At 36.5% G+C, this 17,767-nt stretch overlaps 1 protein-coding gene across 1 annotated transcript in view; it reads right to left on the bottom strand.

Annotated features, from left to right (window-relative positions):
* Tinag (tubulointerstitial nephritis antigen) overlaps nucleotides 1–17,767 on the bottom strand; it is an 88,415-nt gene that overhangs the window by 10,436 nt on the left and 60,212 nt on the right. The window contains exon 10 of the mRNA XM_052189362.1: nucleotides 1,150–1,195. Coding sequence (XP_052045322.1) covers nucleotides 1,150–1,195 — 46 coding nt within the window. The remainder of the gene's footprint in view (nucleotides 1–1,149; nucleotides 1,196–17,767) is intronic.

The raw sequence follows: 17,767 nt of genomic DNA, 5'->3' as shown, positions 1-17,767 counted from the left end.
TCCCTCTCTCTCTCTCTCTCTCTCTCTCTCTCTCTCTCTCTCTCTCTCTCTCTCTCCCTCTCTCTCTCTCTCTCCCTCTCCCTCTCCCTCTCCCTCTCCCTCTCTCTCTCCCTCTCTCTCTCTTCCTCTCCCTCTCCCTCTCTCTCTCCCTCTCTCTCTCTTCCTCTCTCTCTCTCTCTCTCTCTCTCTCTCTCTCTCTCTCTCTCTCTCTCTGCTAGTTCTGTGTGTAAAGCTTCTTGCTGGTAAGCCTGTTACTCAGTGAGTTTACCCTTTGCATCTAACATATTGAATGAGAAAATTACTTCTGCTAGTTGTCCTCTGACGTCTATTTTTCTTGATGTGGATGATAACATCCATTCATATAAATACATGCTCACAAAATATATAAATATCAGTGTAATTTTAAAAAAAACTTTAAATATGATTTGGGATAATTAGCTGCTTTCATTATAATTAATTAACCATTTTCTTTAATATGTTATAATCCTCAATTTTTTTATCCCCTATATCTTATTAGGGAATTTTATTTTGGAAGCATTTTTCTGTTAGACAGGATCTCTTGTAAGTCAAGCTGGATTTTATATTCCATTTTAAATCCATGTATACAAGGATACCTTGAACTCCTGATACTCCTCCCTTGGCCTTCTAATTGCTGTTGTAACAGGCATGCACCAACATTCCTATAAGGCTCCATGTTACTTTTAAAACTACATGTTAACTCCTTCCCAGTTACAGTATATGTTTATGTGATATTGACAAAAATGCTTTTAACTTCTATGAGATATGTATGTATATATTATACTACATGGTATATATGTATGATATTAATAAAGACCTCAAGTTGGTTGATATGAATATAGTTGTGAGTGAAATATAAGTATTATTTTAATCTAGATGATAATAAAATAAGTAGTTGTCCTACTGAGTCTCTATTTGAGAGAAACAAATTATTATTTTACAACTTGAAATCACAGGACTTGAAGAAAACTATTATTACAATACAAACTGTTATAATTAGCTTTGTGCTGAAGAAAACAACAATGTGTGAAAAACATTTCAGAATGCGATTACATAATATCAGTCTGGGAAATGTGGGGCCAGTTTTCATTTTACAGTAGGAATTCAATTCAGTTGGAGAGTTCTACATACCCAAAATTTTTCTTTCTTTCCTTGTGCTCCTCTCAGTGTGCCCCATCTACAAATAATAACAATGATCAATTAGTTAAAACATTTCGCTTATACCTGAGAACATTTATTTTACTGACATTCTCTTTTAAATTTTGCATGTTCTAATCTGCTTTACAAGAAAAATGTCATAATTGACTTCCAGAGTTTAGTTTTATAGCTTTTTTCTTCACTATAATGTTATGTATGTGAACAATAAAAAGTTACTTTTAACCAAGTAGCATGAAATTAAAGCTCTTTACCAAAAAAGAGAGACCCAGCCATGAGCGACTGGTACTTAGACAAGCAACTGATACCTTAGTATAGTCAACTGAGACTGCTTGCAAAAGAATATCCCTTGTGGACTAGGAATGGGAGAGAGAGAGAGAGAGAGAAAGAGAGAGAGACAGAGACAGAGACAGACAGAGACAGACCAACAGACAGACAGAGACAGACAGACAGACAGACAGACAGACAGACAGAGACAAACAGAGAGAATACAAAATCAGAGGTTCTATCTATGTGGCATAGAAAAGCCCTCATTGTTAGTGGGTAAGGCTTTTCCAGGTACAAGATTTAGAATGCCCACTCTCTTAAGTAACTCATCGCCTATGCTTTGTAGAGAAGTCCAGTAAACTCACCAATTTCCCAGAATGGACATTTATGGAATAATGCTTCAATCTGTCATTGGAGCATTGGGAGCAAGTGTATACAACGCTTACATCTCACCCTAGGAGGGAATTTTAGCAACAGGTGCTAAGTCAACTGGGAAAAGGGGGTTTTACAGATAGTCCTCATGTTTACATGTCACTCACTGAAACTTTACCATAAATGAGATAATCTAAAAGATCTTCAAGACTTCTAAAAGTATAATGGCATAGGTAGGGGAGTACATATAAAATATTTATATATATAAATGCTACCTAATAAACTGCCAATGTTGCCCATTTCTCTCTATATAGGTACACATATAGAAATTGAGTCCTAAATTCTCAGAAACATGTAACAATTCCTCCAATATTTTGTGGGGTTTTTTCTTTTAACTATATGCCTGGGGTAGGTCTTATACGCACATTCTACTTGATGGCATAATGAACAGTTTCTTAGAATCATACAGTAGGAAACGTTGGACCAGAAAAACAAATCTCATCTTCATTAACATACTTTAATGAATTATTTCTTTCTCCTTCCTTCTTTCTTTCTTTTTTCTTTCTTTCCCTTTTCTTTCTTTTTATATGTATTTTCTCTCATACAATACACCCAAACTGTAGGCTCCCCTCCCTCCACTCCTTCCATCGCTGCACCCTACCTCCCCTCTCTCCCAGATTCATACTTTCTCCTTCCTCTACTTGCCTTCAGAAAAAAGCAGACCTCACAGAGATATGAACTAAACATGGTATAAGAAGATTCAATAGAATCAGGCACAAATCTTCATATCAGGTTGGGCAAGGCAACCCAGTAGCAGAAAAAGGGTTCTAGAGCAGACTACAGGGTCAGAAACAGCCCTACTCTCCCCCTGTAAGGAGTCCCACAGAAACATCAAGCTAACAAACATAACACATGCACAAATCTATTACAGACACTTGCATATTTCCAGTTTGTTTGAGACAAGATTTTGCTAAGTGACATGGGCCAAAAACTCACTATGCAGATCAAGTTATGTGGATAAATCTTGCCTCTACTTCCTAGCCTCTAGAGTTATAGAATTTATACTACCATACTCATCTTATGTTGCTTTTTATTATAAACACATAATTACAGCTGTGGGTGTTTCATATGAAACACAGAATTGTATGATGAATTTCATTTGATGGATTATGAGAATGAAATGCGTTATTCTCTGACATTGCACTAGGATGTCTTTAACATATACAATCTCATCCCCAGAGTTTCTTTACATTAAATCAAGATAAAATTTTATAGAACAAACTTTTCCAGAGAAACACAAACTTACCATTCAAATATTTTATAATCTGCCCATTTGTACAAATGTCATTTAATGTTTAAACGAATAATTATAACAAAATACAGTTATTGTCCAAAGATGGCACGCTTCTGTTGTACAACAATATTCTCTCACAATAAAACCATTTCCTTTAGAAGAGTGGGAATGCATTCTTAAGACACGGAAAGAAAATAATTTATAAGTCTTAGAAGATCCTGAAACTAAAAAAAAAATTCACAGGACTCTTACCCAAAATATGGAAGCAGTTAAAAAAAATGGAGGAGGAAAGACTGGCCATCGGAGCATCCTAGAAAGGGAAGCTACGTACAAGTCATGCAGTGAACTCCAAAGTTGTAGTTCCCATAATTTGTCACCAGGTTGAGGTAAGCTTCAGTCATACAGCTCCCCTGAGCTGTCCAAGATTCTGTAAGAAATTGCTCACCAACACTTCTGGTAGCAATTCCTATAAATTCATTGGTTCACAAAGTTTCGTGGAGTCATTATTTTGTTATGTAGTTGTTGATCTATCTCAGGTAAATAGATGTTTGTTCTGAGCTCTCCTGGGAAAGTTACACACAATAACTTCTGGAAGGATTCTTGGAATATTCTGAGTTTGGATCATTTGTCATGAACTTGTGAGAGAAACTGTAATCTAGATGGTTAAGACAATCTGAAGATCATCTTTGCTTTCTTTTAATTCTGCCCAAGGCTGGCTGCTACTTGTACTTATGATCTCCACTTTTTTTCTGCATAAAATAACATGTTGGCTTAAATTTCTGGGCAGCTTAATGTGTATGTTAATGAGAGAAGAGTACAATTTTCAAAGTCATTGTCTAGTACTTTTATAGCTGTTTTTAACTCTTTGCAACTTTCCAGAAGCCATAGATTGTTGGAAAAATTGTCACTCATAAGTGTCCCAAGACATGAGAAGGCCAATGCCTATTTCACATCCTAGAACCCATCAGGGTGGGGGAGAGAGAGAGAGAGAGAGAGAGAGAGAGAGAGAGAGAGAGAGAGAAACAGAGTTTGATTGTATCGTTCTAAGTGTCACATGATGTGTCCAAGTCAGAGGACATTCTCAGATGTTTGTACTCATCTTCTACTTTGTATGAAACAAGATTCCTTTTCTTTTCATTTTCTTTCCTTCTACAGACCACAGGATAACTGCCTGTGAGCATCTAGGGAATCTCCTTTTACTACATCTTATATTCCTTTGCGAATGCTCTGATTACAGACTCTTCTTAAAGAGGCCTCTTATTTTGTAGGTTTGGGGGATTTAAACATGAGCCTTCATGGTTGTATGCAAGTATTATAAATACTAAGCACTCTCCCCAACCCTACAGATGAAAACATCTTATTACTTATTTTCTGTTCTTTGATAATAGCCACTCTAACAACTTCAGGATGCCTTCAACATGCTAGCAGACTTCTTTCCATATGGCCTGGCTAACAATTAGTTGTTTAAAGTACAAAACCCAAGACTAAATAGAAAAAAAATCATTCATCTGAGATTAAGTAAGTATAACATAGTCCTGCTGTCTGAGATACCAACAGATATTGTGATAAGTTGATTTGGAAAAGGTGAATGACAGAATTATTATCAACATATGAAAGAATTGCTTCCCTAAAAGTTATGGATATTATACAGAACAATTTCACAACATTCAAACAGTTGGCAAACTCAAGTTATCAATATTTCTTTGTCACTTGGTAAGGTGTTTTGAATTTCTTGCTCTCTGAAGCATTTAGGAGTGAAGCATAGAACAACCAAAAAGTTAACAGAGAAAACAGATAAGACTTACAAGAAAATATACCAGAAAACAATCACTGTGTTTTTAATGAGCCTACTTAGCATAATCCTCAGGCCTCTCAGATATGTTGTGATACATTTAGAGTAAGTGAAAATAGATGCTGACAAATGGGATTAAAAGAAATTGCCTCAGTTTGCTGACTTTTAGCACATACAATTTGTTTTCTTTATACTTGTTCACTTGTCAATATCTTTCACTATGCTTCTATATATTCTTTGTGATTATGCCAAGGATATCTTCCGTGATTTTATTGTAAAAATTCTTAATTATTCCAATAGCTTCTGAAGAAGCATTTTAATTATAACTTTGGCGTGTTTTTTTTTTTAAAAAAACAAGCATTCAATAAGCCAAAACTGGAAGGAAACAAGTTTAACCTAATCCTAGGTGACTTAGTGAGACTGTCTAAACCTACAAAGTAAGAAGAGACCTAGGGGTGTGGCTCAAGTAGTATGGAATTTATCTAATGAATCTGAAGCCCAAGCTTCAATTTCTGTTAACACTAAATAATGAGTAAACAAATAATAAGCAACCAACAATTCAAACCCAGAGAGGATGCTGACAATGAGATTGATGATAAACATTCACAAAATGGACAGCAAAACACATGATTCATAACTGCATAGAATTGAAAGAAGGACAACAAAGGAAGATGGGTGAGTTGAATTTTTAGGGAGGAGGCTTGTAAAATAATATTTTAATAATATATTCACCTCTGTATACAACTCAAATGGAAATAAAATATTACATGCTACATGTTGAAGAGCTAGAGAGTGCCTAGCACAGACTTGTCTTAAAGTATGCTACCTAATTTTGACTTTGTACTGTCCTTTAGAATTTTACCTACATCATTAAAATAAACTTTCAATTATTTAGGACTCAGTCCTTTCTTTCCCTCTTTTGGAACATGCAGGTTTTGAAAAACTCTGAGCAGTTCTCACTCATTGTCAGTCTCTGTGTCCCCTCAGGCTTCATGTTACATATTCATTCTTTAAAGCTGACACATAATTGTTTATATTCATGGACTGCAATGTAATTTTCCAATATGCTTATACTGCATAATAAGTACATCCAGTAATTAGCAAGTCCACCACCTCAAGCATACATTATTTCTTTATGGCAAGGTGAAAACAACCTAAATCAGCAGTTCTCAACCTTCCTGATGCCACGACCCTTTAATACAATTCCTAAGGTTGTGGTGATCCCCAACCATAAAATTGTTTTGTTGCTACTTCATAACTGAAATTTTGCTACTATTTTGAATTGTAATGTGTTTTTTTTGAGGTCTCAGGTAACCTCTTGAAAGGGTCCTTAAACCCCTCAAATATGGTCAAAGGTAGTTAAGAACCATTGCCTAGACCTTCTACTTTAGTTGGTTTGAAATTAAAGGCCGTTAATGTTTTGTGAAATCTAATGGCAGACATATATGTCTTTAAAACCATTTCCCCTCTATTGCCTTCTCTGGCCCCCTTCACTGAAACTTTTCTACCAAGCAAGCCATATGTACTGACTATAGGTAACTATAGGCATTTGTTGTGCTTGTGAGGTATCCAGGAAATGGGAATGAGAACACAGATATTAGCTAAAGCAATGGAATTCATTGATTCATTTTATTGGGCTGCAAGGGGATGAAAGACAAAATCCACACAGGAATTTCAAGTCTAAATTGACAGTCATGTTGCATATGTCTTAACCTATGAAGCATCTTATATTGTACAGCTATTCCTTCCAGGCAATAGGATATTTTATCATTGTCTAATACCACAATTATAGAATTAAGACATCTTCTTTTAAGCCGGGTGGTGGTGGCACATGCCTTTAATCCCAACACTCAGGAGGCAGAGGCAGGCAGATTTCTGAGTTTGAGGCCAGCCTGGTCTACAAATTGAGTTCCAGGACAGCCAGGGCTAGACAGAGAAACCCTGTCTCAAAAAAACAAAACAAAACAACAACAAAAAAAAGACATCTTTTGGTATCTCACTATAGTTGATAGTACTTGTCCATACTAATCTATAATGTATGGTAACTTGAGATTACAGACAGTAAATACAGTTAAAATCCTGAAAAGTTGATTATTAAAAGAAATTCCAAAAAAGGAACTCTACACAGAGGAATTTTGCTGCAATGATAATATTCCTAATTCATGCATCCATACCACTTCCCTAGGAATTTGATTCATATAAAAATATGTAGTAATAATAAGTAAATATTTCTATTAATCTGCTAAAATTATTATTTAGTGTGTGTGTGTGTGTGTGTGTGTGTGTCCAGGTGTGTCTGTGTTCACACATGTGTACTCACATTTGCACCTGAGTGACTTTGCATGCATGCAGAGGTCAGTTGGAGGCAACCTGAAAATGAAAGTTCTCTCTTTCCAATATGTGAGTCCCAGAAACTGAACTCAGGTCATCAGACTTGGCAGAATGTATCTTAACCTGATGACCTATGTCTCAAGACACAAGATTGTTTTTAATGTATGTGATGCACAGTAAATGCTAGGGGATATGTAGATATGGCGTCCTTGCAAATCAAAAGAGGACAATGAATTGTCTGGAGCTGGAACTATAGGTGGGGGCTGGCCAATGACTTCAGGATCCAGTACAGATCACAGACATCCACATGGCCTTCAGTGGTAACACAGGCCACAGACCCACAACGTAGTGTTTGGCAGCAGCATCAACTGTGGACATTAACATGTCTTCCAGTGCTGGGATTGCATGAGCTTCAGATCCAGCTTATTTTATTTGATGGTAGGTCTGTTTTGTAACAGAATCATCAGACAAAAACATGTTAGAATGCCTCCCAAGATTTGCTACTTCTGGGACCCTGGAATGTCCTCAAAAGTCTAACAATGAGAATTCAAATTTATTTTTTTAAGCAGACTTATTCTGCACTAGTGAGGACAGATCCCAAGGGAGGGAGACAAAGTTCACAAATGGTGGACGCATAACGATTTTCTATGAAGCACCACCCATTTCAGCAGGAAATATTGCTGTTCATGTGAAAAATCAGTCATTCATATTGGAAAATGAAAGCTAGGATCCAAGTATGAAACAACTTTCAGATAGACCTTGAGTGCTTAATGTCTTAACTATTCATTACAGAATTTGCTTTTAGACTTGAGACTTTTATTCTTTTTTTATTTTTGTGTTCTTTCTTTCTTATTTATTTATTGAGAGATTTCTTTTTTAAAATTTATTTATTATATTTAAGCACACTGTAGCTGTCTTCAGACACACCAGAAGAGGGTGTCAGATCTTGTTACAGATGGTTATGAGCCACCATGTGGTTTCTAGGATTTGAATTCAGGACTTTCGGAAGAGCAGTTGGTGTTCTTAACCACTGAACTATCTCACCAGCCCGACTTGAGACTTTTAGAGCCTCTCTTTTTTTTATTTTTTATTAGATATTTTCTTAATTTACATTTCAAATGTTATCCCCTTCCCTAGTTTCCCCTTCAAAAACACCCTATCCCATCCTCCTCTCCCTACTCACCAACCCACCCACTCCTAAGCTTGCAAAGTCACAGAGACTTTTGTTTCCCCATAAGTATTATGCTAGAAATGTCTAGGAGGCTCACTTGTAAAGGTGTTCACACCTACTGCATGTAGCTGTGTAGAGTGTATCAGGAAGCCTGCAGCAACTGTCTCTTGACACTACATCAAAGGTGAATGAAAATGGATTGTGGAAAAGACTGGTGAAATGAAGTTGCTTCTGCACCTCACTTCATCTGCCACTTCAAGAAAACTATTCACCAAATAGTATCAGTGCTTCAGTGATATATTTAGCCAATTGGCTCCAACTTTTGTTATACATTTGAGAAACAGATGGAAATTTCTGAAAGTTATTTTTTTAAATAAACTGTATCATGCATCTTTCTTCTCCTACTACATGAAGAAGGAAAGGGAATGTGAATATACTATCAGATGTAAACTGGCCTGCAGCAATAACACAGGGAGATGGGTAGACAATTACACCCACTTAATGAAGTCTCTCGTATCCGAGAAAGTTGTCTCTTTTCAGTCTGACATATAGAGAGACTATATGTTAAATGCACGGTCATAAGAAATATACAGGGAAAAGAGAAACTGTGTCTCAAGTCATCTATCCCTACTGATGACAATTAGCCAGAGTAATGGGTTACAACAAGATAGTTTAGTAAAAGTCTTAGTCCTTTAGTGATAAGAATAGAAATTACTCTTTACATTCTCTTAGAACAAAAAGCACTACTAGACTTGGAGACTATGGTCCACACAAAGGGTTGGGCAGCTGTGGCTCACAGGCTCAATCTGGCAGGATGTCTGTTTTTCTAAATATAATGGGATAACTATGTCACTGGTTTAAATGCTTTCTGTGTCTACTGAGGAGAGAGCTGAAAAACCCCACAAAATTTATCTGATTTTAACGGAATATCTTTATGTGTTGGCTAGCCTTATGTTAATTTGGCACAAGCTTTAATCATCTCAAAGATGGGAACATCAATTGAAAAAATTCCCCCATAAGATCCAGTTGTGAGCAAGCATATGATGCATTTTCTTAATTGATGATTAATGGGATAGGTTCATCCAGAGGCGCTGGTGCAACCCCTGGCTGGTGGTTCTAATTGCAGTAAGAAAGCATACTGACCAAGCCATGATAAACCAATCAATAAACAGCACTTCTCCTTGGCCTTGCCTCAGTTCCTGTCTCCAATTTCTTGCCTTGCCTTCCTGCCTTGGCATTCCTGGATGATCAACTACAACTCTTAGAATGAACCATTGTTTCCTAACTTGGTTTGGTCACAGTGTTTTATCACATCAATGGTTACTCAAACTAAGATATTTACTTCACAGATAATAAAAATGAGGCCTGAAAAGATAAACTAACATTTCCAAAAGCATAAGCATAAGTGTCCAACTTGTTATGAATATCTGAGAAGAAATTATTAACATAAGCAATGAAAACTAGTTCCTTAAGGGAGAAAGGATGGAACCATTACTTGCTGTGCTACATTATGAAAGCATATTGATTCTTGAATAATTTATAGAAGATCATAAGAAGAAATCAGGCTGTAAATCAGGAGCAAACACAAGATAGTGTGAAGAGCGGCCCTTCACACATTCCTACAAAATTATGCAAGTTTGGAGGAAAGACTATTAGAGACACACATAGGAATAAAATGTTAGTTACTGATGGTGAATTGTGAATGAATAATAGAACTTGTAGGACAGAGACAGCACATGGGCCATCATAACAGTATTCTATTAAAAGTTCATCTAGTTACATCCTAGAGTCCTGGTTCCTATGTCCTGAAATGTAGTGAATGGAGCTGTTACAGAGAAGAGCTGGGTAGCAGCAGTACTTAATGTGTGTATTTTACAGGTTAGAATGAGTCAAATTTGTCACTTAATGTAGCAAATTGTATTCATTTATTATCTACAAGTTTTGGTGGTGGAGTTTGTGTATTTTTTTCTTTTTTGTTACATCATAGACTTGAGCAGAACTTTTCTTTGTTCTCATTGAGGTAGTTAGTGATAAAATAACAATTTTTCTGTGCAGAGAACAAATGATAAGTTGCTGCAGAAACACATTCCTTTAACAAAACCTCCTGGTTTGTTTATTCATTGATCTTACTTACATGTATGCCATATATGGAATATTACATATATATGTATTATTTCTAGACCACAGGATAAAATATGAGTTTAACATTCCAATAGGTAACCTTGTATCATATACTTTAACCAAAGGAAGTGCTTGTGGTACGGTTTTCTGAAAATAGATCCCGATCCCAAAGAGACTAAAATTTTAGGGGACCTTACATCCAAGTTAATAATATACCTAGAGATAATTTTAAGACTTTTGTATTTAATCTGTTATCTTACTGTGCAGCCAGCCTGTTTAATTTTATTTTGTTAATTTTTATTTTCATTTCAAATGTTTTGTCCTTTTCATGTCTCCCCTTGGAAGCCCCCTATCCCATACGCCCTCCCCTGCCTCTGTGAGGGTGCTCCCCCGCCCACCCACTCCTATCCTTCCACCCTGGCACTCCCCTTCACTGGGGCATTGAACACCCTCAGGCCCAAGCGCCTCTCCTCCCACTGATGTCCAACAAGGCCATCCTCTGCCACATATATTTTAAAGTCCTCCAAGAGAACAATGTAATCTTCTTTACTATGGAATGGATTTCCCATTCTATCAATGTTTATAACTTAAGTTTAATGACTTTATCCTCAAGTTATGTACTCTTTGATAACGCCGACACAGAACTGTGAGGGGTTGGGGGAGAGAGATTTGCAGAAAGCAACCAAGATGTTGAAAACAACTAATAGTAACCAATTAATACCCCATAAATGTAAGAAGCAACATGTGTCTATAGACTGATAGCCATTTGTTTGTAGTTTTGAGTTATTTTCTGGGTCAGTTGGCAAAGTAACTACTTTCCTTGTAAATCCTTGTTAAAAAATTTTGTAAAGAGATCATCAATTCTTTCATATTTCCTTTTATCCTTGTTGTTCAATAAATAAATAGCAAATCCTTTTAGCCATATGAAAAGGTAGAGATGTAGGGCTTTCTAGACACACACTCAGAGAAAACTGCTTTCTCCTGGTCAAAAGAGTGGGATCTACTGATCTCCAAAGATTAGAATATCACATGTTGTTGACTCCACTCTTAAGAGTTAATTGATCAGGCCTATCAGTCATCTGGTTAGGAGTCCATTCCTCAGAAACAATACAATTCACCTGAGGACTTGCTGAGGATCATGGAGAAAAATTACCATAAATTTATCTTCAACATAGTCACATACAAAGTTCCAACAAGCACTGTAGTTAAGCCTGTCCATTTCTTGAGCTCTAACTCAGAAAAACATAACATTTTCTTGTTTATTTTTATCTTTTCCTTTGGATGCTGTTCGAAAGGCTAAGCACACTTTCCCTGACACGTGGGGTTTTCTCACCCATCACCCGGAGCCACCCTGCCTTCTACAGTGGAGTTTCCCGTTTACCATGTAGCTGCTTAAGGACATTAACTAAAAGGCCTGTTTTCCTGGACTTTAAAAGGCACAGCTTTCTCTTTCTTCTCATCCATCCCCTTCTTCCTAGCAGATTCCAAGGTTATTACTTGGCTGTCTTGTTTGTTTGTTTGTTTGTTTTTTTGTCTCTCACCTATGAAAACTATCTACGAGCTTTCTTCCAAGTCATTTTGCAATTTTTTCATTAGTGAGATGAAGAGAGAGAGAGACAGAGAGAGACAGAGACCCCCAACTCCCTGGCTATGATAACCCTTCTGACTAAAGTGATACGAATTTCAATGCCTTTTCTTTGTGGTCCTTGAAGAGACAAGGCTTTTGGTGGATACAGTTGGGGTTATCTGTGCTTCTCTTACTAATGGGTTATTCTGGTGCTGAGCCTATGTTGCAAGCATTTGTTCTCCACCAGAGTTATTTTCACAACAGTAGCATCTTTTCCTTGAATACTAGACACTCTGCTAGCCACATGTGACTCTGATGTCTGTCGGTTGTGCAGTTCTTCCATGCTGTCTTTGTGTCATGGTCCATACACACCCAGAAGGCTTATGTTCTAGTCAAGTGTGAGTTTCCATAGATTTGAGATGGGCAAAGGGACCTCAGATGTTGACATGAGGTGCTATTTCTTATAGATCTTTGAATTGTCCTTTGAGAGAGAGACCTGCAGAGTCAGCATTTGTGTTGGTTAACACATTAAAGAACTCCCAGAAGGTGCATGAAAGTGCCTCATATTAAGGGATGAGGACAGAAACATCCTCTTGGATTAAGCTGAGCAACAGCAAATTCAGATTTTGAGAGTTAAAGCAAGTATATAATGATAAGCCTATTAAAGGACATATATCTTGTCTTAATCTTCACAACAAGGCAGAGAGGAAATGTGTTACCTCAGTGGAATATTTGAGAAAGGTGAAGTTCTACCTTGTGATTAAATAAGCTGAGATTGCTGAGAGAGTACAGAACCGGCATTTCAATCCAAGACTGAGTAAAGAACTCTTGTATTTTATGATGCACAGTATTTCATCACAATCATCATCAATCCTGTGCTTGACATGATACCAAAATAAATCAACCACACACTCATACTCACATACACACATACACTATTTCCCTTCTACACATGTGTACATATACCTGCACACATGTACATATGCACTCATACACTTGTACACACACTCATATACTTACACACATGTACACACATATTAATACACCTACACACACACACAATGCACATACATATGTGCACAGACATTTAATAAACTATATTTTTTATAAACACCAATGTGGTTTTCTCAGAATCCTTTTTAAAAAGCCCTTGGCTTAGGGTTTCTATTCCTGCACAAACATCATGACCAAGAAGCAAGTTGGGGAGGAAAGGGTTTATTCAGCTTACACTTCTGCATTGCCGTTCATCACCAAAGGAAGTCAGGACTGGAACTCAAGCAAGCCAGGGAGCAGGAGCCAATGCAGAAGCCATGGAGGGATGTTACTTACTGCCTTGATTCCCCTGGCTTGCTCAGCTTGCTTTCTTATAGAACCCAGGGGCTCTCCCCTGTTGATCAATGATTGAGAAAATGCCCTACAGCTGGATCTTGTACAGGCATTTCCTCACCTAGAGCTCCTTTCTCTGTGATAACTCCAGCTTGTGTCAAGTTGACACACAAAACCAGCCAGTACAGCCCTGCTACCATTCATTTATCTCAGTAAAAAACATTAAGCTTTTTCTCTTGACATTGTTGCTTTATTATTGTTTGTAAAAGGCAGATCACAAAAACAGTAGTTACAATAGGGGGGCAGACCGAATCGTCCATTGAGATGACAAATCAGTGAAAGACAGTATCTGAGAAGAGAGCGAGTGAATTGTGCACCTGTCACTTTGATTCAGTCCTAACAAAGTAGACAACAGGAGTCTATCAGCACTGAAAGGAGAAGCAAAGAAAACCCATTGATCAATTTCATGGTGTCCAGAGCCTTTCCTGTGCATGTTAAGTAAATCTCCCTGAATGCCAGCAGCCCTGGGGGACCTCCCAATGGGTTCCCAGAGTGACCATCAAACCAGTGAGACCATTAATTTTCTTTCATTTATTGATTCAATACATGTTGTTTGTCTCAATATCCTCTGTATCTAACTGAAGGCTTTTTACATGGTTGTTAATAAAATGTATTAAAAGTTCAGAAAAACTGGAGAGGTTCTAACTGAACTAAATGACATTTTTCCATTTTTATGTAAGGTTCAAATATTTTGTAAAGCCATTAATTTTGCCTTCATATTTAAAAGATTTATTATTTTAAGTCACAAATGAGTATATATGAACATGTGGATATGTGCATCGAAGTACTAGCATTCTCAGAGGCCTCAGATCTCCTGGAGTTACAGATAATTAGCAGCTGCCTAGGACCCAAACCTTGTTCCTCTGGAAGAAAAGCAAGAGTTCTTAATCCCAGAACCATCTTTCCACACTAATTTCACTTTAAAATTATGTGTATGCTTATTAGTGTAGGCACCCACACATGCCAGGATAGGGTGTCAGAACCCCTAGAACTGTAGTTACAGGGGGTAACCAAAATGGATGCCTGGAACAGAGAGCCCTAGTCCGCTGCAAGAACAGCAAGAAAACATTCTTTTATTTTTTTATTTTATTTATATTTTATTTGATATATTCTTTATTTACATTTCAAATGATTTCCCCTTTCCATGATCCTCCCTCCCAAAAGTCCCATAAGCCTTCTTCCCTCCCCCTGTTCCCCAATCCACCCCTTCCCACTTCCCTGTCCTGGTATTCCCCTACACTGTTGCACTGAGCCCGTATCAAATAATGCCCAAGAAGAAGGAAGAATACATTCTTAATCACAGACCCACCTTTCTAGCCCTATCTCACAGACTCTTAACTAGCTCCCTTTCAACACACATGGGTGTGCTTGCACAAGCGTGAGCACACACACACACTAACTACAAACATACACACAAATTACACACACTAACTAATCACACACACACACACACACACACACACACACACACACACACACAGGAACACACACAAACTAGCAATTGAAATATTTGAATGCCAAGAAAATTCACATGAAAGAAAAGCAATTTGCTAGAATGTAAAGTGGAGATAAAAGAATCTTCACTACAGTTATATGCAAATAAAAAGACAGTGAGAATGAACTGTAATTTTTAAATTTCTTTTTCTAAGACACAAAACTCCAATCCCACAGCACAGTTTTTCAGTATCTAATTCATTCAGCATCTAGTGATACTCCACACTATGAAGCAATTTGTCTTCTTTAGACTCCAAGATCTACCTGACAGGAAATGCTCCAGCTTCCTTCATCCTTATCTGGCTAGTTCTCCATCTGACCTTTAAAGCCAGGGTCACTAAAAACTTATCTGGTGTTCCTGTTCTGAGGGAAGTTCTCTAGTCCCAGGACTTTGCATGTAGAGGGAATGTGAACAGTGATTTTTTTTTGAGACACATTATTGTCAGTCTCCTTATTGGAAAATAAACTTTCTTCATGCTTACATAACCAATTTTGCCTTTTTAAAAGCTCCTTTTTTGATATTATAATTATAACATTTGTCCCTTCCTTTTTTCTCTCTCCCATATTTCCCTCCCTGAAATGTCAATCATTGTAAAAGTTTCTGCTTTGGAGTTTTAAAAATATAGTTCTAAATTCCTGAAATATACGTAAATGTTCGCTTTGTACTTTAGTTTTAGATACACCAGAATTCCTCTAAATCAGCATACTAAAAATAAACTTGCTATTCTCTTTGCCTATCCATCTCTTAACCTTCTGTAACTTCTAATATACTTACTAGTACATATGTTCAATCTGGAAGAAACTTGGGAGTTAAAGTTGACTGGACGAATTTCTCCTTGTCCTTCGGGAATATAAAGGGAATGGGAACTAGAAACTTTAGAAAACTTTAATACCTGGAAAATATTTATTATAGGAATCAAGAACATTCTCTTGAGTTTCAAATTGTATTATTGGTAGACTGAAAAAGATTTTGCTTCATAACATTGACATGAGTGGGAAACATAATGAGAAATATGCACAGCACATGTAATGAGAAATTATATAACCAAAGAGAAAGCAAACCGGACTAAGTAAGGAAGCTAAGATTTTAGTAGAAAATGTCTTCCTGAGCCTAAGGTATTATGAACTGAAAGAGATCTGATGGGAAATCAATGCTGAGTTAAGAATTTATATTATTAATATAGTATAACAACATTGTTATAAATTTATTATTATAGTTACAGTTTATCATATTTTAATAAATTGTTTTAATAAATTTTATATATTTTATTATTTATTATACATTTATAATTTTATAGTAAATAATAAATTATTATTAATAATAACCATACTACACTATGCTTTCAAAGAAGAGGTCAGCAAGTATTTATGATGCTATGTTAGATTTATTAATTTATTTTCCATAAATTTGAGGTTGAGAATTGTTGGGGGGGTTATAAGATAAACATTCTTGTGTTAATTTAGTTTGGACTCAATTTTATGTTTTCTGATTTTCTAGTTTGTTTTGTATTTTTCTTCATACCAGTCAATCCCAACTTAGTTTGAAACTTTGTTTTATTTATATCTTTATTTCTTTATTTTTGCTTGTTTGTTTCTATAATTAGTCATTGGGGTTTCTTTTATTTATTTACTTGCTCATTTTCTTTTGTAGTGTAGGAGAGTGAAAACTAGGACAAGCTACAAAAGTTCTCTGTCACTAAGCCACAGCCTCTCACACAAATGCTCTGCATTCTGCAGTGGGGTCCCACTGGCTGTCTCTCAGTCAATCCTCTAACCCAAGCAGTCTTTAATGCGCCTTATCTTCAAGGAATCTGTGACTACAGCTCTGTGGCAACACACTTTGTTTAATCTTATATTTTAACCCCTTGATATTTCTGTAAAAATGCCTTTTGTAACAGAAAACTCTTATGCAGAAATATACTATCTTTATACTAGAAAATACTCCAAATTGGTTTTCTGAAGAGCAATAGAGTTAAAATATATTAGCATTAACCAATGTAAAATGAGCAGTTTATATATTAGATGTTCTTATTCTTTGCCATTCCAAAACAGTTTTAAAAATATCAAAAGTACAAATATATATAATAGTCACATGTACATTGTGATCATAGTGTTGATATGAAATATTTATGCTTAAAATGAGCTTTTTCAATGAAAGTGTACTTTATAAATAGCTCCAGAAGGTTTTATGTATTGATTATTATCCTATTTTCCTATTTACAATATAATGTATCATACTCTTTTATCAAAAATTTAAAAGACAGTGATGATGCAATTTTTTATTTGATATATTTTTATTTACATTTCAAATGATTTCTCCTTTTCTGGCCCCCCACTCCCCAAGAGTCCCATAAGCCCTCTTCCCTCCCCCTATTCCCCCATCTACCTCTTCCCACTTCCCTGTTCTGGTATTGCCCTATACTGCTACACTGAGTCTTTCCAGAACTAGGGGCCACTCCTCCGTTCTTCTTGGACATCATTTGATAGGTGGATTATGTCTTGGGTATTCCAATTTTCTAGGCTAATATCCATTTATTAGTGAGTGCATGCCATGATTGATCTTTTGAGACTGGTTTACCTCACTTAGTATGATGTTCTCCAGCTCCCTCCATTTGTCTAAGAATTTCATGAATTCATTGTTTCTAATGGCTGAATAGTACTCCACTGTGTATATATACCACATTTTTTGTATCCATTACTCTGTTGAGGGATACCTGGGTTCTTTCCAGCTTCTGGCTATTATAAATAGGGCTGCTATGAACATAGAGGAGCACGTATCCTTATTACATGCTGGGGAAT

This window comes from Apodemus sylvaticus, chromosome 7 (genome assembly GCF_947179515.1).
Source record: "Apodemus sylvaticus chromosome 7, mApoSyl1.1, whole genome shotgun sequence".
NCBI classification, from domain to species: Eukaryota; Metazoa; Chordata; class Mammalia; order Rodentia; family Muridae; genus Apodemus; species Apodemus sylvaticus.
The sequence above is the reverse complement of the archived record's forward strand: the minus strand, read 5'-3'. Positions and strand labels throughout refer to the sequence as shown.